The sequence below is a fragment of the Notechis scutatus genome, chromosome 1, assembly GCF_049901735.1.
Source record: "Notechis scutatus isolate UNSWTSFEM ecotype Mainland chromosome 1, rNotScu1.2, whole genome shotgun sequence".
Taxonomy (NCBI): Eukaryota; Metazoa; Chordata; class Lepidosauria; order Squamata; family Elapidae; genus Notechis; species Notechis scutatus.
Genome location: NC_142009.1, coordinates 173,205,972 through 173,231,070, shown reverse-complemented (window position 1 = coordinate 173,231,070; position 25,099 = coordinate 173,205,972). Strand labels below are relative to the sequence as shown.

General features: G+C 36.6%; 1 protein-coding gene across 1 annotated transcript; it reads right to left on the bottom strand.

The window, feature by feature from the left end:
* Positions 1 to 3,113: 3,113 nt before the first annotated feature.
* Positions 3,114 to 23,330, bottom strand: CD28 (CD28 molecule). The gene is made up of 4 exons (XM_026681297.2): positions 23,107 to 23,330; positions 5,774 to 6,130; positions 5,153 to 5,265; positions 3,114 to 3,963 (listed from the first exon to the last, which is right to left on the bottom strand). The coding sequence occupies exons 1-4, from the start codon at positions 23,204 to 23,206 to the stop codon at positions 3,823 to 3,825; spliced, it is 711 nt and encodes a 236-aa protein (XP_026537082.1). The 5' UTR covers positions 23,207 to 23,330; the 3' UTR covers positions 3,114 to 3,822.
* Positions 23,331 to 25,099: the final 1,769 nt, after the last annotated feature.

Sequence of the window (25,099 nt, the reverse complement as noted above, 5' to 3'; positions counted from 1 at the left end):
TTGGCACTTTTCTCTTTTCACTTTGAGTCCCGCCTCTTTAAATTTTTGTAAGACTTCCCTCAGCCTGCCTTCCAGTTGTTTTTTGTCTCTGGCGGATACCAATACGTCATCAAAATATGGTACCACCCCTTTGATTCCTTGCAGAAGGCATTCCATCAAGCTTTGGAATACCCCTGGGGCCACGCTAACTCCAAATTGTAGTCTTTTGCATTTTAATGCCCCCCTGTGAGTCACAATTGTTTGTGCTTCCACTGTTTCTGGGTCAGCTGGCAATTGTTGATAAGCTTGCGCAAGGTCGAGTTTCACGAAAACTTTTCCTCCCCCCAACGAATGTAATAGGTGTTGTACCACTGGAACGGGGTATGCGCTTTGTTGTAACACATGGTTGAGGGTGGCCTTATAGTCTCCACAGATACGCACGGACCCATCCGGCTTAATTGGAGTCACAATTAGGGTTTCCCACCTTGCGTGGTCAATTGGTTCTGATACCCCCTGTGCGATGAGTTTATCTAATTGCTCATCGATTTTTGGTTTTAACGCAAAAGGGACTCGCCTCGCCTTCAGTCTAATTGGGGCTATATTAGGGTTCAAATTAAACGAGATAGGGGACCCTCGGTACTTGCCCAGTTCTCCATCGAAAACATCCTGGAATTCCCTCATCAGGTTCTCCTCCCAGTCCGTCTCAGTGACGCTGTTGATCCCGGTCACTCAGATTCCCAGGGGTGCGAACCATTTGAGTCCCAGTAGACTGGGGAGATCCCGGTCTACTATCATCAATGGAAGGATTGTCGTGTATTTTTTGAATTTGACTTGGAAATGTCTGAGTCCGACTACGGGAATCCTTTTCCCTTGGTAGTCTTTCAGTGTTAGTTTCTGTCTTTCTAATTCCTTTCTTTGCATATCTGGTATCAGGCTCTTTAGGGTGTTCCACGATATCATGGACAGATATGAACTGGAATCCACCTCCATCTCGCATGGCTGGCCCTCTATGGTGACTTGTACGTGCACCTTCCTTGCATCGGTTGCGCTCGAGTGGCCAATGATTATTGTCTGGTGTGTTTCTTCTTTTCTGTTGTTTTTGTTGAACCGCTTATTTCTGTTTTCTTGGCTCCAATGGCTCCCTGTCTGTCTCTCTCTCTCATTCTGGGGGGTGTGTGCTTCCTCTTCATCTAGGGCTGTAGCTATTTCTGTTGCGGCAGACCCTAGCTATGTGTCCCTGCCTTTCACAATGCCTGCAAACAGCGTTGAGGAAACGGCACTCGGACCGTGGGTGGTCCCCTCCGCACCCGGCACAACGGAATTCTGATTTCCGTTCTCTTCAGTCTCGCCTGCTTTTTTCCGACTGGAGTCTATTGATCTCTTCTTCCTCCTCGTTGGTTTCAGACAGGGATTCGATGTCCTCATGGTGTGTTGTGGTGGTGACCTTTTGAGTTCCCTCTGGCTTCTTGTCTTGAGCTGGGCTAGGGTCTTTTAGAGCTTCCTGTGTTGCTCTATTCATTTTCTGCATGGTGGCTGCTGATTTCTGCACTGCTTCCACTGCGGTAGCTTCTGCGATAGCCTCGGTTACTGTTATGTTGGATCTGGTCAGTAACCGGCTCTGTAAGGTGAGATCTCTGAGTCCGAGGACCACGCGGTCCCTCATGGCCTCATCCATATTGAGAAATTCGCATGCTCCGCCAATGTCTCTTAGAGCCGCAACGAAATTTCCTATGCTCTCACCTTCCTTTTGGTCTCGCTTGTAAAATTCGTGCCTCCTGATGAGGCTTGAGACGGCTGGCACATAATGGGCTTGCACTCTGTCCAAATGTGGCCACACCATTTGCTTCACATCCTGGGGTTTTGCCAATGCTTTGGCCATCTTGAAGACTGTGGGCCCACAGTGGGTTAGGAAAACGGCTCTCTTTCTGTTTTCGGATATCCCCTGTAACTCATTGCTCTCTAGGAACATGAGGAATCTGTCGATGTAAGAGTCCCAGTCCTCCGTCGCTGGGTTGAACAGTGCGGGTGGCGAGCCATTTCGTCTTTGCTTGGTTCTCGTTGCCACGTGCTCAACTGGTCTCCTTTGTCTCAGTATCCCACCTTTGTCGCCAGTGTTGTGTTGTGGGAAAGATCAACTCGAGACCAGTTAGACTTCAACTCTTTTTATTGGTCTCTCTGAAACTGAACAACCGTGGAGCTGCGCCAGCCTCTTTTATAGCAGCTGCTCGCGGCTCACGGCCAATGACGGCTCTTCGAAGTTCCCGTCGTCAGACGGACCAATCAAAAGGGATTATTTCAAGTATTCAAATATATAACAGATTGTTCAGTTTAAACATCTGCAATCAGCTTAGGCCATTCCCACATAGCCTAATGCCTAATGCCACTTTGGAGTTAGAAACATGATTAGTAACAATGGAGGCCAGAGCAAAGTTATGCTATTTTAATCTTTGGCTAAGACTATTTTTTCTAATTCCACTAGTTCTAGAAGATTGCTTGAAAGATAGCTTGAAAGAAGCCCTGTAGGGGGGGGAAACTCTATCATTGTGGTTTTTCATCAGACATTGTGACTATTTTAGATCTAAAGAAGTCCAAGGAAGTGATTAAAGAACAACTTCAAGATTTTGATCTATAAACAGACTCATGTGTCACTGCTCCCAAGTATTCCTTCTGTTGAATATTAAGAGCAATTTTGTATCAGTTTATCATACAGTATATCATCATTCCACAATGACAAAAAAAGTTTATTCAGGCCAGATTTAATGCTGTTCCAAAAGCAACTTTGGCAAGACGAATTTTGAAAATCCTGTATGAGTGGACCTTTTGACATTATGCTGGAAGAGACTGAGTCAGCAAAGCATATACTGGAGCACTGTTCCTTTCATAGAAAAAATATCATCTATTTATATCAGATCCATTATGAATGTGCTAAGATGGGATGGAGAATGCATTATATACCTTTTGATTGATGTTTCTTAAAGAATAGCCAAACTTAATGCATCAGCCAATTCTCTTAAGTTAACAACTCCTCAGAGGTTTATTTCTGATCTACTAAGTAATTTGTATAACTTAGTAATAAAAATTGGTTATAATTTGTAAAGACAGAATTAAAATAAGCTTAGTATGACAGAGAGATGTTAGGATTTAAGTCATGTTATGTATTTTATTGCTGACTTATAACAGAAAGGGGGATTTACATATCCATTGTCCTGTAATATATTAAATGTTTACAGAGTGCCATTTCTGCTTGAATGACCAGAATATGGTTGCTGATGATGACCAGCTCAGAGGGATGCAAAAAGTGTGGCTTCTAGATACATGTTTTATACCCCCTTTCCTACAACAACAACAACTCTGTAAGATAGGCTGCGTTTAGACTTACACAAAGCTATCCAGGCATTGAAGATGGGTTTGAACCTATGTTGAACCCATTTAATTAACATAGGAAATGGAGTCCAACAAAGCAACAACACTTTTAATCTTAGCTATAATCATAGAATCCTGTGCATACCAGCATTTTGGTATTCAGTTGATATCTGATATCGAGAAAGACCTCCACTATTTTCCAGAGTTTGGATATAATCCGTCTAAACTTTCTGTTAAGGCCAAAGTAGAAAGTTCACAAATGCAGTTAGAACCATCATTTGCTTAACACTGAGGGAGGACCTAACATCTCTCTGTTTCCAGTCTACTGTTGCTAAAATCCTCTTGCCTATCCAGCTTGAAACATAACTTACAGAGAGCTTTTGTCCTTCATAGATCTATGAACAAGAAGATATAACTCTTTGAAAACAGTCTCGTTTTGCCTATGGCTAGGCTGTTCTTATTTCCATCGTAGAGAAGACATCAGGGTTCCCAATAACGGTATGCAGTATAGTTCCGTGTTGGAACACCATTTTGAGGGGGCCTTTTCCTGGGTCCATTTGATTGCCAGGGTGTCATGCTGAAATAGTCATTCTGAAGGGCCCTATTCTTCTTGCTTTTCAGCTGCATGAAAAAAAAAACAGTAAGGAAGAAAGGAGAAAATTTTGCCATTCAAAGAATGAAAATTTCAGTGAACATCAGCAAGAGCCAAAGGAACATTAATTTGGGTATCCTCCTTCTGAATATTCTATGAAAGAGGAAGTAAAATCCCACTTGATGTATCTTCCCACAAGTATGATAAGTCAGGTTTCTCCTTCATGTCATATCAAAAAAATGAAAAGCTAATGTGCATGTCTTCTTCATGCTCTGAAGTCTTTATGAAGGAGAACCTTGCGTAGCTCTTTCTGGGAGCAAGGTTGAATGAAAAGCAAGGTTTGTGTTACTGGTTATCAGGCAGATGAATAAGTAACTCACAGGTTTTCCAATATGGCTTCTTTATAATATAAAGAAGTCAGGAGAGATTGCATGTGTCTTTAAAGATGGGCATACATGAATTTCAGAAAAGTATGCTTTAACGTATAATAATATACTTTTGGTTCCAGCAAAGGGTACAACCCCTAAAGTACCCTCTGCATCTTCTTAACAAATTAAATGGCACTTCCTTGAACTCTCCAAAAGGTGAAACCCCTGTAATTTTTAATGGGACTGAGAGGTGACTCAGTAAAAAGATTTTTTTTTTAAAAAAAAAAAGGTAGCACATGAGATTACAGGAGGGCACATGCTGACATAGGAAGAAGAAGGTGTTCAATATGTTTGTCCCCCTTGCCAGGTAAGTATCTCTTGCTTATACCTGGTCCCAGCTTATTTTTGAAGGTGGCTCAAATGCTCAAAAGTCAAGCACAACTCAATTAGCCTCCCAGGAATCTGCAGTCTGTTTTACCAAGAACACTTCATGGGCATCCTTGTTCAATTCCAGCAATGTGATGCCCACAAATGCACATACACTTGCTACATGCTGATTGCCCCAGCTTCAGTTAGAGACAATTTCCAAATAAGGGAAGAGAAATATAAAAGGCAGAGAATGTTTTTTATTATTTTCTTGCTATATGTTATGGGGACTGGATGCAATAGCAATACTTCAAGTGTTCAAACCCATGATGTTAGTCTCCATAAATATAGTTCCAAGGAAAATCCAAAATGTTGGCAGGTGCATTGCTCCATATATAGCATGTTCTACATTCTTTCTGGTTATATTTTTCTCACTGGCTACATCTGAATAGTAGTAAGGGAAAATAAAAGAATGATTTCTTACCCAATAGTAGTAAATGGCTGCTGTGATTAACAGACTGTAGAAAACAAAAAATCCAAGTGGAATAGCCATTGGCATGTTCATGTAATTAAGCTTTTCTTGGAGCGGAGGAAGTTCTGAGAATTGACAGGAACACAATGGAGCTCAGACACCTCAAAACAAAGTATAATTTCATATTCATTGAAGTATGCCCTCTCCCATGAATGCTAGGAGATAAATTAACTGAATGTACAACTAACTGAAGCTCAAACTACTTAGTTTATTATTAAACTACTTTCAAAGAGTTTTCTCAAAAGTATCACTTAGATTTTGAAGGAAAAGAGTTGTTGAACTCATGTCTAGGACCTGCTTCTAAGTACCAGTTTCTGGCAAATAATGTTGCAGTGAGGTGATTGTGTCAGAAAATGTTCATAGGAGGGGCATCGATCTAAATCAAGGATCTTTGGCTCTGAAACATCTTACAGATTAACAGAGTTGGAAGGGACCTTGTAGGTCATCTTGTCCACCCCTCCGCCCAAAACCAAAGAAACCAGCTTAAGCACACAATTTAAATATGGGCAACCCTATAGTTAATAAGAATTATATGCCTCTTTGACCCATTAGAAACAAATTTCACAATTTTACCTTTCACATAAATTAAATTGCTCCTGCTTTTAGTTTCATATGGTGGCGGGTCAATCACCTCAATCTTGCACATGTAGCTGTCTGTGTGGATGACCTGCAAGTCCCTCAGGTGAAACACAGCATGTTTTTCTTCTTTTGCAATATTTATGTCCAAGCTTAATCCAGAACTGTTTGTCTTGATTAAAATTGTGGAATTGTTCCAATTTGCTTCAAAAAGTTGTACTTTCCCAATTCCTTTCAACAAGTAGGCATTTAACTTTGTAATGGTTTCTCTGTGAGCTGGAAAGTCACAGGTCAGCTGGGCATTTTGGTGCACTGTTTTGTGTAGGAATCTCTGTTGCTTTGAAATGTTTTCAGCTGTTGGAGGAGAGAAACATTTTAATAAATAGGCTGTCACATGGAACAGAAGAACACCTTAATAATTTGGGGAAATGGGCTCCTTTTCACTGTAATTTCACTGTGAAGCCACCCAGAGTCACTTTATAGGGCAGATGGACAGCATAAAATTATTAAAAATAAAGTAATAAAAATATATTTTGTCAAAGAAATATACTGCTATATTTCACAAAACAAGTTGCTCGTAAACGTGATAGAAATTCAGTTTTAATTCATATGATTAGCATGTCAGCATTCCAGAAAAACCAAACTCCAATTAAAAACTCTGAGACTGGCATTTTCTCAAAGTTTCCTTTTATTAGAGTAGTTATACTGGCACATCTGGGAAAATCCAAACCTGAAAGTTCTGAGTTTTCCTCCAATAAGTAAAATATTACAAATCCATCCCTTGCACCCATCATTCGATCACATGCCCCAATCACCATCTGTTCCAACACAAAACATCTCCTCTACTATTCGTCAGCCAGGTGCAAGAATAACATGAGCTTGACTTTAAAGAAGAATGCTATTATATCTGACCACATAGGCTCCATGAAATCCCCCCTCACAACTTCTCACACTCAAGAATGTGCCAACATGGAAGCTTCTGGTGCTAATATGGCTTTCAAAGCTGACATAGCACTGTGTTTGACTAAAGTGCAGCTTTTCTTTTTCATTGAAGAACTAATAATGAGAGCCACCCAAACTGCAAAACAGAAGCAGGGCAAGTGGAAAAGTTTGTCTGAAATCCTACTTGGTTGTGTTTCAGGTGTGTCTTATACCTATTATGAAAATGCACAATCCATGCCAGACAATGGACAATAGCCATATGTGTTATCAGAGTAGCTCTGAAGCACTAGGGCTGACAATACCTCTTGAAGGGGAAGAGAGAAGGTCTGCTTTTCCTGACATCTGGATGCATTTGCCAGGCTAAGTAATGAAGTATCTGCAAAGAGACAGCCCAGCTCAAAAAACACCAAGAACACAACTGTTCAGTCCTGAGTTTCATATGTTGTTACTATTGAAGTACTTGCCAGTTTCTAAGATTTCAGTATCTCCAAGGGTTAGGATTGGGGTTAGGGTTTCAATATTGCTTGTGCTCTTAAAATCCAGCACGTACCCAAAGAAAGTTGCCCAAATGAAAAAGCCTCCTATTCATGCACATAAGGATAACTTTCTATTCACCCTCATTAAAACATCTATAGCATCTCAAAAGTCTTGTCAGTCTAATCAGATACGGGGTTCGTACTATTGGTGGACATACCCAAAGGCAAAAAAATATTGGACAAAAGTACATACATGATTTTAAAAAATGGTGAAGCAGCATATTAATTTAAAACCAGAAATATTCTTGTTGGGTATTTTACCAGAACACTACAATAAAGGGAATACATATTTAATTTTACATGTGTTAATAGCAGCGAGAATTATTTTTCCACAACAGTGGAAAAATGAAGAGATCCCTACAGAGGAAAGTGTAATAAGAAAAATAGAATGCACAGAGATGGATAGACTAACACTCAAAATAAAGGAGAAGGAAGAAACTCTTGGAAGAAATATCATTCTGGGTTCAGTTCCAAATGAGGAAAAAGACACTGGATTAATGGAAGTTGCTTGGAAAGAAGGTTTAATGGTTGACAGGACACATGCCTTGGAGCTCCTGGGCGAAAAGGGAAGAGATGCTGAGAATCCTTGGTTTTATACTCACTGTTGGGCCCCACCTTAGTGTTTCCTGTTCCTGTATAAGAAATGTATCCCATTGGCTGTCAGACTCCCAGGGGCAGGGGTCTTAGCTAACTTTGTAGATTTTGTCTGGACCACATGGCTTCACCTGAGTGCTGGCTGATGCGATCTTCCCAGGTGCCATGTGGTGAGATGGGTAATCCTATCATTTCCAGAGGGCCATGTCTTAATCCCACCACCCTGGAGCTGAAGGGCGGGCAGGGAGCTGCAGGAAGCTGTTTTGTCTTTAAAACATGTTTCTCCTTTCCTTGTCCAAGGAAATATAATATTCTGCCTTTTTAATATTTCCTAGAATATTTCATTTGTCTAGGAGAGGGGTGGGTGCTAACTTTCTACAAAACAGAATACTTTTTAACATGGGATTTGTTTTACCAATGGTTAGATAAGATTGAGATAATGGTTTTTAACAGAAGTTAAAAACTTAAATGTTTAAGAGAATGATTAACTATACAATGAAAGTTTATTAGTATGGGTGACCAAATGTTATTACTACTACGAGATTATTATCAATGATTTGAATATTATTGTTATTACTACTATTATTTCCTTTCAAAACTAACTGTACTCAGACAACATGCTGTTCATGTAGATATTGAGTTTTTAATAAAGCAAATGTATAAATAAAATAAAATAAAAAGTCTTGTCACCAAAATTGGGTAGAGAAAAGTGCTGCAGTTGTGATGTTCAAAATCTTTGCATGGTATGTCCACCAATAGTATTACTATCCCGTGTAGTAAAATGAGATAAACAGGCATTGGAGGCAGAACATCGTTTATTTACTTACTTACTTACTTACTTACTTACTTACTTACTTACTTACTTACTTACTTACTTTGTTTAGTTAGTTAGTTAGTAATTTCATCATGTTTATATAGGTATCCAAAACAGAAAATGTGTCTCTGAATGCCATGTAATAAAAAATCACTGCTGCTAAGTCAAAATAGGAGGTCCTTGAAACAGCGAAGAGTTACATCTTTTCTGCACTTTCTCCCTACAGTTCAGTGGCACATTTCTACACTGAGGGCATTGGGCAACAACTTTATGGTGGGAAAGCTCTAATAGTTACACAAAAGACTTGGGGATTATCTACTTTATTACTTACTTACTTACTTACTTACTTACTTACTTGATTATGTGACCAACCAATTCACACAGTGTAAATATTTGACCAGAAAGCAAGATAAACATTGCCATACTATGAATGTCAGGCTTGTTGTCACTCAACATCACAACAGTAGTCAATTATATTTGCGCCTGTCAGCAATCATTTGGGATATATGCAAAACCATGGTATTTTTGTGAGCCAGCCATTGATATCAGGTGATGAGATAGTGGCGTTACAAGCAAGTAATAAAATTGCTATAAAGTTATTCATTCTGACTGTTCATAACTATTTTCAAGAATGTAAACCCATTTTAATCCACTGATAATTAAATCCTTAAATATTATATTTAAGATGTGAGAGTTTTATTTAATAATGCACATAATATAAACTCAATTTTTGTGAACTGATTGTACATTAAAATAAGCTCATTTTATGAATAAGCATTAATTAAACATTGCTTCATCATTTTCTTATGTAAGCAAATCTGCAGCAATCATCTTATTCATATATAAAATTATGTTCAAATCAAAATCAGGCTCATAAATCTGTTAGTTTTTATTTGTTTTAGATAGCAGTTCATTCTTTTTTAAAAGCGCCATTTTGATCTTTCTTTAAGTTATCAAAGTTTCTTCTTTGTGAAAATATAATACTTTTTTTCAATATTAGCACTGCAGTTTCAGCTAAATCAATACCTAGCTTTTTATCTATCTAGCTTTTTCATAATTTAAGCCCTTCAGAGGGAAATAATGCAACTCATACTGTTCTCTAAACCAGGCATATCCAAACTGTAGCCCACATGCAACCCTGGATAGCTAGCAATGTGGACCCACAAGTTATTATAAAAATATTTTAAAAATAAATTTGTTATTTATATAAATTTATATACTATATGGTTATATATTATATACTTTGTATTTGGCTGAAGACAATTTCTCTTGACTCAATGCGGCCCAGGCAAATCAAAAGTTTGAACATGCATGGTCTAAACTAACAAATAAGCAGAGCCCTGCATACAGTCCCTCTTGCATAAAGGTCCTAACCTCTGCAGGAACCTCTACAGCACAAGATATATCTGGATAAAGAGGAAAGGAGCAGTCTTGTTCCCCATCAATCTTCTTCCACTAGTTCTATTTCTCAGACATCTGTACATTGAACCAAGGATCCAAGGGTCTAATCCAAGGAGTTATCCCTTTGCAGGCATCACCACTGCAACACATTACATCTAGGGGTTGGGGGCTATTGTGGGTGCAGAGTCAAGGATGGGATTCACTGATACTGGCAGATAATTTATGATCTGGGACGAGATTAAGCAGTTCCTAGTATGCCTTTCACCAAGTTCTTCTATAATTGAATACAGCCTGAATGAAGGCATGGAATTTTACATTGGTTTTCATTTCTTGTTCTATGATACAGCTTAATTGCAGTGCTTTCTGACCATGACTTACTGATTATTCACCTTAGACTCTAGTTCATAGTTTGTGATCTGGGCCTGAGGAAAACTTAATTGTCTAAAGTCACATCTTTCACTTGAAGTGCATTTTTTTCTTCGCTTTCCAAATATCTTACTAAAGAACAAAAAACAACTCCTCTTTCTCCCTCTTTTTTTGTGCTTAATTTGTTTACATCGATAATATTTCCACAAATAGTGTGGGAACTAAGCTCTGAAGAAGGCTTTGTTTTCTTTTCTCATTTTTTCACTATATTCTACTTTCCACAATAGAATAGTCATAAGAGGTAAATGGAAGGGAAGCAGGCTAGAGGTAAATGAAGTATGTTAGTGTAGGTTAAAATCATGTTATTGAAGACAGACAACAATATTGGTGTATTGGAATAGGGTATAGTAGAAATGCATTTAATTTGGATTTTTAAAACTATTTATTTCATATACATTTTTGCACATTTTAAAACTTTATTAAAAAAGACTAAAACTATACAATATAGAGTATGTTAAAAAAATCACATTAAAAGCCATTAGCAAAAAAAGGCCATTAATGCAACTATTTTTTAGAATAGAATAAATGTGTTTTCAATTTCTTGAATAGGCTCATGTACAACCCCAAGGGAAATGAGTTTCATCATCAGAGAACAACAGAGGAGAAGGCTTTCTCCTGAAGGCCAGAAAAGCGGACCTTTGATACAGTGTGCCATCTCTGGTTGGCTTCACCTCTGGATAAGTTCTTAAAAGGCGCACCAGCCATTAGACTTTTAAGGAACTAAACAAAACTCCTCAAGTCTAGATTGGTTTTTGGTGACACATCACTGCAGAGTTTGGAGCCACAATGCCATACTTTTTTTTGTACCTAGTAGTGTATAGTAGACAACTAGCACCTATCTTTCAATAGAAGCATGGAATCTCAGAACCTCTTACTGATTAGCAGCCAAATACCTTTAAATATAAATTTACCTAAGTTCACAATTTCAGAAACCTATACATGATCCTTTCCAATGTTCAGTACATGTCCCCAAATACTGTGGTGCTGTCTAGTATACATGACTATGATTGGTAGACAAAAATGTACTGTATCTATTCAGAGAGCCAATATGATATAATGGCTAAGCCATCAAGATAGAAACTAGGCCATTAGAGGATCTTCCGGTGGCAGGACAGAGACGTGCAGAGGTGGAGAAGACTGCTGTGGTTTTCTATTACCTTCTCTAGCGTCTGGAGCGATCCCCAGGGGATACACAAACCCCGGAGAGGTTCGTGTCAGTATAGGAGAATCTCGAGTTACAGGGTGGGGGTAGGCAACCCCCTGGTAACGAAGAGAAGAGCTCCTGAGCCCAGCGTGGAAGAGCTAGCTGCCAGTTTATGGCGGCTCCAAAGTTCGGTCTGCCACTGAGGTGACTAAGCAAGATAGTGACAGCCTGCAAGATCGGAGCAGGAAAAGGTGTTGAAAGAGCTTAATACAATATTGAAGATCGAAGATTGAAGAATGACAGTGGGGTGAGAGATTTATCTTCCTGGTTGTGAGTAGCACTTTGTGGAAGCAGGAGAGAAAAGCGGCCAGAAAAGCAGCTTGAAAAGCGGAAGTGTGACGATCACGAGCAGAAAGGCTCGTTAGAACAAAAGTGTGGATTACAGCTTTTGAAAGGGAAACTCCTGGGGAGAGAGGAAGAACATCAGAAACCAGGAGATTGGAGACTTGAATTTGTGAGTGATTTGGCATTTGGGATTAACTTTTTGACAATATTTGAGAGGAAGGAGGTGACAGAGGAGGAAAATTGCGGCACTGAAAGTGACTTATTAATTCTCTGAATTGAGTTCAATAGGATTATTGGCTTTATTTAATACAGCTGGGAGGACAGATTGTTAAGTGACCAAGAAGAGATGACTATTGGATTTTGGAGGGAATAATAGGTGAAGGAGATTTGCACATTGAACTCAAAACTGGGAAGGGGAAAGAAGGAAGAGGAAGAAGGAAGAAGAGACCAACAGAAGGCTGGGAAGGATTGACTTCTTATTGCGATTAATCAGCACATTATACCATTCGCTCCCGGAGTGCTGGGAAGAAACTCAAAACTTAAACCTTTAGCTTGAAGACTGACTATAAAGTTTATTTTATATTTTTTCTCTTATCACATTTCTTTATTTGTTGGAATTTCTATTTGGTAATACTTTAATATTACCATTTGGGCACTATTTTTACAATTTGAACCTCTAGCCCCTTGCTTATTGACTGCCTCAAATCAAGGTAAACTTTTCCCTCTTCTCTTCCCCTATTGTTCCAGTCTTTCTCCTTCCTATCTTAACCCCTTAAAAAGCCTGATAAATTTACCTACTCAAAAGGAGGGGGAAAAAAAAGGTATATTGTCCTTATAGATTTCAGTGACAATTGATTTGATTGTCTTAAATAGTAACAACAAAGAGTGAAAAATAGTGTTGATTTAGATTATTTAGAATACTTAAGATTAATTCTTAAAGAAGTAACTGGGTTGGATTTGATGTATTATTGATGATTAATATTGATATTCAGTATATAAATTAATTATAAAGATTATTATATTATTAGATAACATTTTATAATATAGGTGTACAGACTGCCTATCTATATATTTGATTGAAGTATTAGAATAGAATTTTTATTTTAGGGTTAAACACTGAATGGTGATCTGGGACAATATATCCAATATAGTGCAACAACAAAAACAAATATTAAGAGAGATGACCTCCACGACAACTATGGCTTTGAAATCGGGAAAGAAGACCACCCCGACCCTAACAACTACTTTAACTTCTGCTTCACCAACAATCCAAAAAACCATTGAAGAATCTCTAATAGGGGAAAAACAGTCCAATGTCTCTAACGTTAATATACAAGCTACTCTACTATCCTTGCAAGAAGCAATATCCAAGATGCAAGAAATAATGATTAAGAATCACATAGAAACCAGAGCGGATATTAGCGAATTAAAAGATGAGATGGAAAAGCTTAAAGTGGAAATGAAAGCAGATTTACTTAAGGTGGAGGATAAGATAGGGTCCTTGCAACAGGCTATGGAGAAAAACGAAGTTAAGATAAGAGAAATAGAGAGTAGGACAGAACGGATGGAGACAAACTTTGAAAGGATAGAGGAGGAATTTAGAAATGTAACTAGAGAAACCGAAGACTCCCTCGTCCACCTCGAAATGGATAAAGCAGCGGCATATTTAAGGTTTCAAAATGTGGTAGAAGCGAAAAATGAAGAACTAGAACAATTAATGGCAGAACTATTGGCTGAATGGTTAGGGAAAGAAAAAGATGATCTAATCAAAGAATTTGACGAGGTGTATAGGGTCAGCACAAGTTATGCTAGACGCCATAACTGCCCAAGAGAAATTCATATTCGTTTCACAAGGAGGTGTGTGAGAGACCTAATTCTTAAAAGGTCCAGAGAAGAAACAATAACATATAGAGGTAAAGAGATTACGATCCTAAAACAAATCCCAAGGAAAGTGAGGGTCATAAGACAGGATTATAAATTCTTGGCCAATTATTTAAATAAAAAGAAATTCCTTTTAAATGGTTAATCCCAGAAGGGATGTTAATAACTTGGAAAGAGAGAAAAATCAAAATAGATTCTATAGAACAGGCCCAAGACTTTCATGATCAGCTAATAGGCACGGATAACCAATACACCAAGGAGGAAACTAAAAGGAAACCACAGGATGATCGTAATCGCCATAGAAACCAAAAAGAAGGACTTCCTCAAAATTTAGGGAACGACAAACCACAACCAGGGAGAGAAGAATCAATCTCACAACAACAGCAAGAAGAAAACCGAATCATCACTAGACAAAAAACTAAACAGACCTAGATAAATGGAGATAGGAAAGAAACTCCTCTCCATTAATATAAATGGTTTAAATTCAACATCTAAAAGGAAAAGGATATTAACTAAATTAATTAGACAAAACGCACATAATATGCCTACAAGAAACACACATTAGGAAAAAGGATGAAAGATATTTAATTTGCCCGAAACTTGGAAAACTTTTTACAGCACCAGCAGACAAACATAAAAAGAAAGGAATTGCAATATTTGTGAAAGATGATGTAAAAGCAGAACTAATCTGGTCGGATCCGGAAGGAAGAACTCTGGTTATACAAATTTGGATTAATCATATCACATTTTTATTGGTAGCAATCTCGCGCCAAATGAAGAACAAGGGAAATTTTTAAAGATCTTCATCAGAGAATAATAGGTTTCGAAAAAAGGAATATCTGCATGATAGGCGACTTCAACTCCATTGCTGATCATCAAAAAGACCATAGTAATGTGAATAAGAACAAGAAAGGGAAAAGAGAATTTTCTATGCCCTGTAAGGACATGATGAAAGAATTAAACTTAATAGACTTATGGAGAAAACTAAACCCAGAAGAGAAACAGTTCACATATTATTCAAATCCACACAAAATCTGGACTAGAATAGATATGGCCTGGATGGATGGGGAATTGGCCAATGAAATAAAAGAAATTAAAATCCTACCAAATGAATGGGCCGACCACAACCCAATACAACTAATTTGGAGAGATAGGAGAAAAACAAAGAAAAGATGGACACTAAATACTCAGTTAATAAACGAAGAAGAGTACATTAAGAAGCTGAAAGAGGAATTAAATTATTTTCTAAAAGAAAATAATAATGAAGCAACCACGAAACAAAATATTTGGGATACAATGAAGGCAATTATAAGAGGAACAACAATCTCCTATAATGCCATGAGAAATAAAAGAATACATGCCCAACAAAATAAATTCCAACAACAAATTAAAGAATTAGAAATACAACTTCAAAAATCCCTAAAAACCAGAGAACACAAAATCAGTTAATAACAATTAAACATAAATTGAACTTACTTGAACAAGATAAAATAGAAATTAACTTGAAAAGGTCCAAACAAAATTATTTTGAGCATGCAAATAAACCAGGAAGATGGCTATCCCATAAACTTAAAAAAATGGAAGAAAAGAGATTGATACACCAACTAATGGATGAGAAAGATGTCTTACAACATGAGATAGAGAAGAAAAAAGATATCATTTACAACTATTTTCAAAGATTATATAAAAAGGAGGAAGTTAATGAAGATAAAATAAGAACTTATTTAGAGGAGACGAATGACAAGGTAATTGGAGAGGAATGGATAGAGTTATTGAATAAAGATATTACATGGTCTGAATTGAAGTCAGCAATGGAGAATCAAAGTAATAACAAATCTCCAGGACCAGATGGGATTCCGGCAGAACTATATAAAGCAATATTGGAACTAGTAGGACCACTGATGCTGGAAGTGTTTAATGAGGTACTTCTGGCAGCCAAGATGCCGGACTCGTGGAGGGGGGCGCTGATTTCGCTAATCCCGAAGGAGGATGCAGATCATAGATACATCAACAACTATAGACCGATTTCACTTTTAAATGCCGATTATAAATTGTTTACTTCTATCATAGCTAATAGAGTAAAACAAGCTTTAAATCCACATATACATGAAGATCAAAATGGATTTCTTCCGTCCCGACAAATAAAGAACAATTTAAGAACCGTTATCGATGTCCTAGAATATTATGAAGCCCACCCGGAGAAACAATCCGCACTCATGTTTTTAGATGCTGAGAAAGCATTTGATAACTTAAATTGGCACTTTTTAATTCAAAAAATTTACAATATGAGTCTTGGTACCAAATTTGAAAACATTATAACAACTATTTACAACACACAACAGGCTAATATACTAATCAATGGCGAACAAACAGATCCAATAAATATAGAAAAAGGTGTCAGACAGGGCTGCCCTCTCTCACCTCTTCTTTTCATTTTTGCCCTAGAATCACTCTTAACACGGGTTAGACAAAACTCTGAAATTAGAGGAGTGAGGGTCAAATCAGAAGAATATAAACTACAAGCGTTTGCTGACGATATGGTTTTCTTTTTGGAGGAACCCATGGAAAAAGGTTATAATCTAATAAAAGAATTAGAACAATTTGGCACAGTGGCAGGATTAAAAATTAATAGAAAAAAGACGAAATTAATGACCAAAAATTTAACAGAAAACCAGAAGGAAGAATTAGAAACAATGATGGGGATACAGGTAACAAAAAGGGTCAAATATTTAGGAATATGGTTAACACCACAAGGTAAATCACTCAAAGAGAACAATTATGATAAACTACTTCAACAAACAAAGAAAGATTTAGAATCCTGGAATAAGTTGCAGCTTTCCTTATTGGGCAGGATTGCCTCGATTAAAATGAATATATTACCAAAATTTCTTTATTTATTCCAGACAATCCCAATTAAGTTGTCAAAAAATTTTTTTGAAGAATTAAATAAGATCACACTTAAATTTATTTGGCAGGGGAAAAAACCCAGGATCAATGTAAAGGCCTTACAAGATGCGAAAAGTAGAGGGGTCTAGCCCTTCCAAATTGGGAATTATATTATTCGGCAGCTATCTTATTATGGATAAAAGACTGGGTGAACTTACTTAACAAAAGAATTTTAGCATTAGAAGGGCATGACCTCCAGAGAGGGTGGCATGCCTTCTTATGGGAAGTGGGGAAACCCAAGCAGTCTTACTTTCATAGACACCTCATTAGGGACTCATTATTAATTAATTGGAAAAAAATATGCAAAAAACACTATCTAAAAATTCCGATCTGGCTATCAACAATGGAGGCAATGGTACATCCCAATAATTTGGACATAACAAAAATGATTAAATATAAAGATTTATTAGATCCATAAATTAAAAACTCGACAAGAACTACAGGAACAGGGATTTAAAATTGATCAGTGGTTATATATACAAATCCATAGCAGATACAAACAAGATATAAAAGACTTTGGAATTTATAACAAACTGCAGTATTTAGATAAAATTTTTCTAGGATCAAACAAAAAGAACATATCCAAATTCTATAAATACTTACTGGAAGTAGAATTAGAACAAGAGATAGTCAAAGGGAACATGATAGCCTGGAGCAGGAATGTCGGAAGAAGTATTACATTATCAGAATGGGAAAAGATTTGGAACAGAAATATTAAGATTACAAAATCGGCAGCATATAAAGAAAATACATACAAAATGTTTTATAGATGGCACTTGCCCCCTTCGAGGTTGGCGAAAATGAACCCAAACACGAGTCCAAAATGCTGGAAATGTAAAAGCATAGAAGGAACCTACTTTCATATGTGGTGGTCTTGCAAAGAAACCCAGAAATATTGGCAAAAAATCAGAAAATGGTTGGAGGAGATAACCAAAGAACAAATCGAATACAAACCAGAGTTCTTCCTACTAGGGATCTCTGATAAACATTTACCCAAAAAGATGAAATATGTAACAATTCATATCCTAACTGCAGCCAGATTAGCGTTTGCCCAGTGTTGGAAATCACCCTATGCACCTACAGAACAAATGGTCATCCAGAAAATATGTGATTGTGCAGAAATGGATAAATTAACTATAGCACTTAAAAACAAAGAGGCTTCAACATTTTACGATAATTGGAACTCTTGGTATAATTGGTTAGTCCAGAGATAAACTGCTTAATGGACAATGGGTAATTTAAGCATAGATTTCGATAAGATGTGTGTATTCAAATTAAGGTAGGAGAATTGGATCTTGCAGACTGTCAAAAAGGATATTGTCTGTTTTTTAAACGCATCTTTTTTTTTCTTTTTTCTCTTTCTCTTCCTTTGTTTCTTTCTTTCTTTTACATCTCCTCTTCTCTTTTCTTTCCAGTTTGTAAGACCGAGTGTTCTTTTTTTGTTTTTTTCCTTTTGTGTATGTAATGTCGATATGTTTTTAATTGTAAATTTAATAAAATTTATTTAAAAAAAAAAAGAAAGAAAGTTTATTAGTATGGGTGACCAAATGTTATTACTACTACGAGATTATTATCAATGATTTGAATATTATTGTTATTACTACTATTATTTCCTTTCAAAACTAACTGTACTCAGACAACATGCTGTTCATGTAGATATTGAGTTTTTAATAAAGCAAATGTATAAATAAAATAAAATAAAAAGTCTTGTCACCAAAATTGGGTAGAGAAAAGTGCTGCAGTTGTGATGTTCAAAATCTTTGCATGGTATGTCCACCAATAGTATTACTATCCCGTGTAGTAAAATGAGATAAACAGGCATTGGAGGCAGAACATCGTTTATTTACTTACTTACTTACTTACTTACTTACTTACTTACTTACTTACTTACTTACTTTGTTTAGTTAGTTAGTTAGTAATTTCATCATGTTTATATAGGTATCCAAAACAGAAAATGTGTCTCTGAATGCCATGTAATAAAAAATCACTGCTGCTAAGTCAAAATAGGAGGTCCTTGAAACAGCGAAGAGTTACATCTTTTCTGCACTTTCTCCCTACAGTTCAGTGGCACATTTCTACACTGAGGGCATTGGGCAACAACTTTATGGTGGGAAAGCTCTAATAGTTACACAAAAGACTTGGGGATTATCTACTTTATTACTTACTTACTTACTTACTTACTTACTTACTTACTTACTTACTTACTTGATTATGTGACCAACCAATTCACACAGTGTAAATATTTGACCAGAAAGCAAGATAAACATTGCCATACTATGAATGTCAGGCTTGTTGTCACTCAACATCACAACAGTAGTCAATTATATTTGCGCCTGTCAGCAATCATTTGGGATATATGCAAAACCATGGTATTTTTGTGAGCCAGCCATTGATATCAGGTGATGAGATAGTGGCGTTACAAGCAAGTAATAAAATTGCTATAAAGTTATTCATTCTGACTGTTCATAACTATTTTCAAGAATGTAAACCCATTTTAATCCACTGATAATTAAATCCTTAAATATTATATTTAAGATGTGAGAGTTTTATTTAATAATGCACATAATATAAACTCAATTTTTGTGAACTGATTGTACATTAAAATAAGCTCATTTTATGAATAAGCATTAATTAAACATTGCTTCATCATTTTCTTATGTAAGCAAATCTGCAGCAATCATCTTATTCATATATAAAATTATGTTCAAATCAAAATCAGGCTCATAAATCTGTTAGTTTTTATTTGTTTTAGATAGCAGTTCATTCTTTTTTAAAAGCGCCATTTTGATCTTTCTTTAAGTTATCAAAGTTTCTTCTTTGTGAAAATATAATACTTTTTTTCAATATTAGCACTGCAGTTTCAGCTAAATCAATACCTAGCTTTTTATCTATCTAGCTTTTTCATAATTTAAGCCCTTCAGAGGGAAATAATGCAACTCATACTGTTCTCTAAACCAGGCATATCCAAACTGTAGCCCACATGCAACCCTGGATAGCTAGCAATGTGGACCCACAAGTTATTATAAAAATATTTTAAAAATAAATTTGTTATTTATATAAATTTATATACTATATGGTTATATATTATATACTTTGTATTTGGCTGAAGACAATTTCTCTTGACTCAATGCGGCCCAGGCAAATCAAAAGTTTGAACATGCATGGTCTAAACTAACAAATAAGCAGAGCCCTGCATACAGTCCCTCTTGCATAAAGGTCCTAACCTCTGCAGGAACCTCTACAGCACAAGATATATCTGGATAAAGAGGAAAGGAGCAGTCTTGTTCCCCATCAATCTTCTTCCACTAGTTCTATTTCTCAGACATCTGTACATTGAACCAAGGATCCAAGGGTCTAATCCAAGGAGTTATCCCTTTGCAGGCATCACCACTGCAACACATTACATCTAGGGGTTGGGGGCTATTGTGGGTGCAGAGTCAAGGATGGGATTCACTGATACTGGCAGATAATTTATGATCTGGGACGAGATTAAGCAGTTCCTAGTATGCCTTTCACCAAGTTCTTCTATAATTGAATACAGCCTGAATGAAGGCATGGAATTTTACATTGGTTTTCATTTCTTGTTCTATGATACAGCTTAATTGCAGTGCTTTCTGACCATGACTTACTGATTATTCACCTTAGACTCTAGTTCATAGTTTGTGATCTGGGCCTGAGGAAAACTTAATTGTCTAAAGTCACATCTTTCACTTGAAGTGCATTTTTTTCTTCGCTTTCCAAATATCTTACTAAAGAACAAAAAACAACTCCTCTTTCTCCCTCTTTTTTTGTGCTTAATTTGTTTACATCGATAATATTTCCACAAATAGTGTGGGAACTAAGCTCTGAAGAAGGCTTTGTTTTCTTTTCTCATTTTTCACTATATTCTACTTTCCACAATAGAATAGTCATAAGAGGTAAATGGAAGGGAAGCAGGCTAGAGGTAAATGAAGTATGTTAGTGTAGGTTAAAATCATGTTATTGAAGACAGACAACAATATTGGTGTATTGGAATAGGGTATAGTAGAAATGCATTTAATTTGGATTTTTAAAACTATTTATTTCATATACATTTTTGCACATTTTAAAACTTTATTAAAAAGACTAAAACTATACAATATAGAGTATGTTAAAAAAATCACATTAAAAGCCATTAGCAAAAAAAGGCCATTAATGCAACTATTTTTAGAATAGAATAAATGTGTTTTCAATTTCTTGAATAGGCTCATGTACAACCCCAAGGGAAATGAGTTTCATCATCAGAGAACAACAGAGGAGAAGGCTTTCTCCTGAAGGCCAGAAAAGCGGACCTTTGATACAGTGTGCCATCTCTGGTTGGCTTCACCTCTGGATAAGTTCTTAAAAGGCGCACCAGCCATTAGACTTTTAAGGAACTAAACAAAACTCCTCAAGTCTAGATTGGTTTTTGGTGACACATCACTGCAGAGTTTGGAGCCACAATGCCATACTTTTTTTGTACCTAGTAGTGTATAGTAGACAACTAGCACCTATCTTTCAATAGAAGCATGGAATCTCAGAACCTCTTACTGATTAGCAGCCAAATACCTTTAAATATAAATTTACCTAAGTTCACAATTTCAGAAACCTATACATGATCCTTTCCAATGTTCAGTACATGTCCCCAAATACTGTGGTGCTGTCTAGTATACATGACTATGATTGGTAGACAAAAATGTACTGTATCTATTCAGAGAGCCAATATGATATAATGGCTAAGCCATCAAGATAGAAACTAGGCCATTGAAAAAATATTATTAAAGTAATATGAAATGTAATAAACTGAACTTAAGCATTTTTGGGAAACTGAGAGAAACTGAACAGATAACAAATTTGACCAACCCAAATTCGATCTTGCATCATTATCCTGGGACACGTACATTTGCTTTTCATTCATCAGATAACAAATTTCCCATTCCAGCTAAAGCCTATATTATTTTTAACTGCTATGACTCTGAACCTGTGCTGTTAATGATCTGCCACATATTTAAGTAAGTGAAAATGGCAGAGGAGTTTCAAAAGTTGATGTCTCCAACTTTACTGTAACAATGCGCAACATCATTTATTGTCCAATTTAAAAAAATATCAAAGAGTCATTCTTGGTTTGAAAGCAAGCAAATAACCCTGAGATAGTCAATCAGGTCCTAGAAAGAAGAGGGGAGCTGCAGCAGATTGCTCATAGGGAACGGATGTTCTAAGGAAGGTTGTGGCTTGTAAGAGCTGATAAGGTCTCAATTAAACTATTATTAATTATTGATTCTTATTAAACTGACTACTGATTAGGGATGTGGTAGGTAATTTTTGAAACCAAGTCATTTCCCTACTTGAAATTGTTCTTCAAAGTTTCTGTTTGCCCAGTAAAGGAAAAGATAACATTACAATAAGAAGTTTGCTTGTTTTCTCCAGCAAAACAAATGCCAGCTTGTTGGAGGGCAATTCAGATTTAACAAATGGTGTAATAGAGGTGTCTAATTGTCCTTTCCCTGAACTACACTGAACTGGGGCTGGGGACATATTACAACTCATTTCTCTTGCGGAATGTTAATTTCATCCTTCCCCAAATAAATTGTTGAAAGTAGGTCAGCCAAGTCCTTGATAAAGAAAAATACTCATATTCTTCATGAGATTTACCTTCTGTCTAACTTTCTTCTTTGTAAAGGAGATATCCAAGGGTTAATGAAGGATCATTTCAGTTTTACAATCAGAAAAAGTAAAAACATGGCTATTTACTAATATTGTTTGTATCTTTACCATTTATATTGTTTTATTTGTTTCCTATATAATTTGATTGCTTATTAGTAATCTATGACTATCACTAAGCATTGTATCTTATGATTCTTGATGAATATATGTTATTTTTTCTTTATGTACACTGAGAGCATATGCACCAAAGAAAAATTCCTTGTGTGTCTAATCAAACTTGGTCAATAAAGAATAAAGAATTATATTCTATTTACTGAGATGCACCATGTTACAGTGGGTCTGGTTCGGTCAGCATCTTCTCCAGTTTGGTAGTTTTCCAGAGGACTTATTACACGAGAGCCACATTGGTGCATCCAACAGACTAGAGAAGGCCATTACGATTATGAACATTATTTTGTGATAAGCAAACTGGTTAATGTTAATGTTTTCTTTAATGTTATTGTTAAATATTATACTCAAATAGTACTGTGTTTGCTCCAAGCTTCATTTAACAATTGCCTGACAGATTTTCCACACAAGAATCTAAAAGATGGAGCAAGGGGTAAGAGAAAAAGAGGCAGAAAGAGACAGAAATTATTACCTGCTGAACTGGTATCCTGAATAATATGAAGCACAGGAAGAACACTCCAGGCGATTATGCTGGTAAAAGACATAATGGACATCTTGACCTCATACCCCATCTTGACCCCAGAACAGAAAGTTGCAGTTGTATCAGTTTAACTCCACACTTCAGGTCAAACAGGTATCTCAGAGATTTTATTCTCATCTTTTCCTCTCAGAAGCATGTAAAATGCAGAAATATCAAACCACTCTGCTGCAAACAGGAAATAGCTCTTTGATGACTTTGTAATTTTATCTGTGTTTATTCATGCTTTTTTTCTACACTTTGCTCTACTCTCAGAAACTCTGCACTATTATGCCCCTGACATTCATCGGAAAGAAATGCCAACCCTCGCCCACTGAAAATGAGAATAGGAACCTGGATCAATACACAGCCTGAAACTTTCATAGCTGCCAGATGAGAAGAAACTGCCACTGAGATTCAGCCAGTCATTTGTGGACCAGGCTTTTTTCCTCATGTGCCTTCCTCTGAAGAATCTACATCATGGAAATAGAGCTGCTGTTACCATCATAAAAATAGCCAAAGCAGCATCTCTACCACCTCTATTCCTTTGAAAAAGTTCCACATTAGAAATGAACTTATCCAGAAATGTCTGTGGAGATTCTCAGTCATCCAGGTCCTAATTGTTTCAAAGGTGCTTTTTAAAAAAAGGCAACCTGGGTGTTCTCCCCTCTCCCCTTAAGGAAGACAAAAATGTTTCACTTCTCATGCAAAAAGCTTCATTGGTTCTAGCAGGGTGGTGGGGGTAATGAAAGGATTAGTTCTGACAGGACAGGGCAGGCAGTGTTGGAAGTATCAGTTCTCTGTCTTTCATGGCACATTTCCAATGTTTGATAAAAGTTATGAAGGGTCTAGAGGCCATTCATAAAAATGTAGGTATCATCAAGATAAAAATGTGTGTGATCTTCAATATTAATTACTATGGAATAAATACAAATATAAACAAATAGGTTCAAGTATTTGATACCAGCTGGAACTAAGTTCTCCCAAGAGCTCTTTGTTTAGAGTCTAAATAATGGCATGAAAGTATTGGCCACTGGAGCAACAGACTATCATACATTCTGTGGCCATCACCACTCTTTTTTTTCTTCTCTTTAAAACTGATTCCCCTACCACCACCAAATGAGCTATATGGTTCAAAATAAAGGAAGAGAATCTGGCTTGCCACTGTGAAGCTTTGGGGAAGATAAAAAGGCATTTAATTAAAAACACCTATACCAAACTATAAATTTTATCCAAGAAGGCAGGGATGTTGTGGTGGAACAACGGCGATTCTGGAGCTCCTGGGAAAGCCGCCGAAACCCCCACAGCTGAACCCGAACCATCCCGAAGAGACAGTGAGCAAAGGGAGCACATCCTGTCGATCCCAGGGACATCGCAAAGTCCCTGGTTGATCCAGGAAAGCTCCTGAAGTTCTGCAGTGGAGGGAAGCGGCCATTAAAGCCACTAGAAAGCTGTGACAGCACCGGAAAGAAAGATTGTCAGGAAAGTGTGTCAGTTTGGATGAGAACCTTTTTTTTAACTAAAATCAGAGCACCCTAAGGGTGTTTAGAAGGAAGAAGACAGAAAAGTGGAGAACAGCAGCAAAATAGAACATAAGGCTAGCTGTCAAACGTTTTTTGGACTTTTTTATTTTATTTTTCTTATTTTTTAAAGAATTTTTTTATTTTTGATTAAGTGGACTGGATCTTCAAATAAGAATTAATTGAAAATTACTTTTAATTTTTGTTGCTAAAGTTAAACTATTTTTCCCTTTTTATTTTTACTTTTAAAAAGGATACTTTGTTAGAATCTATTGGATACAGTATAAAACTAAAGGAGAAAGTTAAGCAATACTGCCATCTAGAGGTCGTATATACACATATATATACACATATACATATACATATACATATACATATACATATACATATACATATACATATACATATACATATACATATACATATAC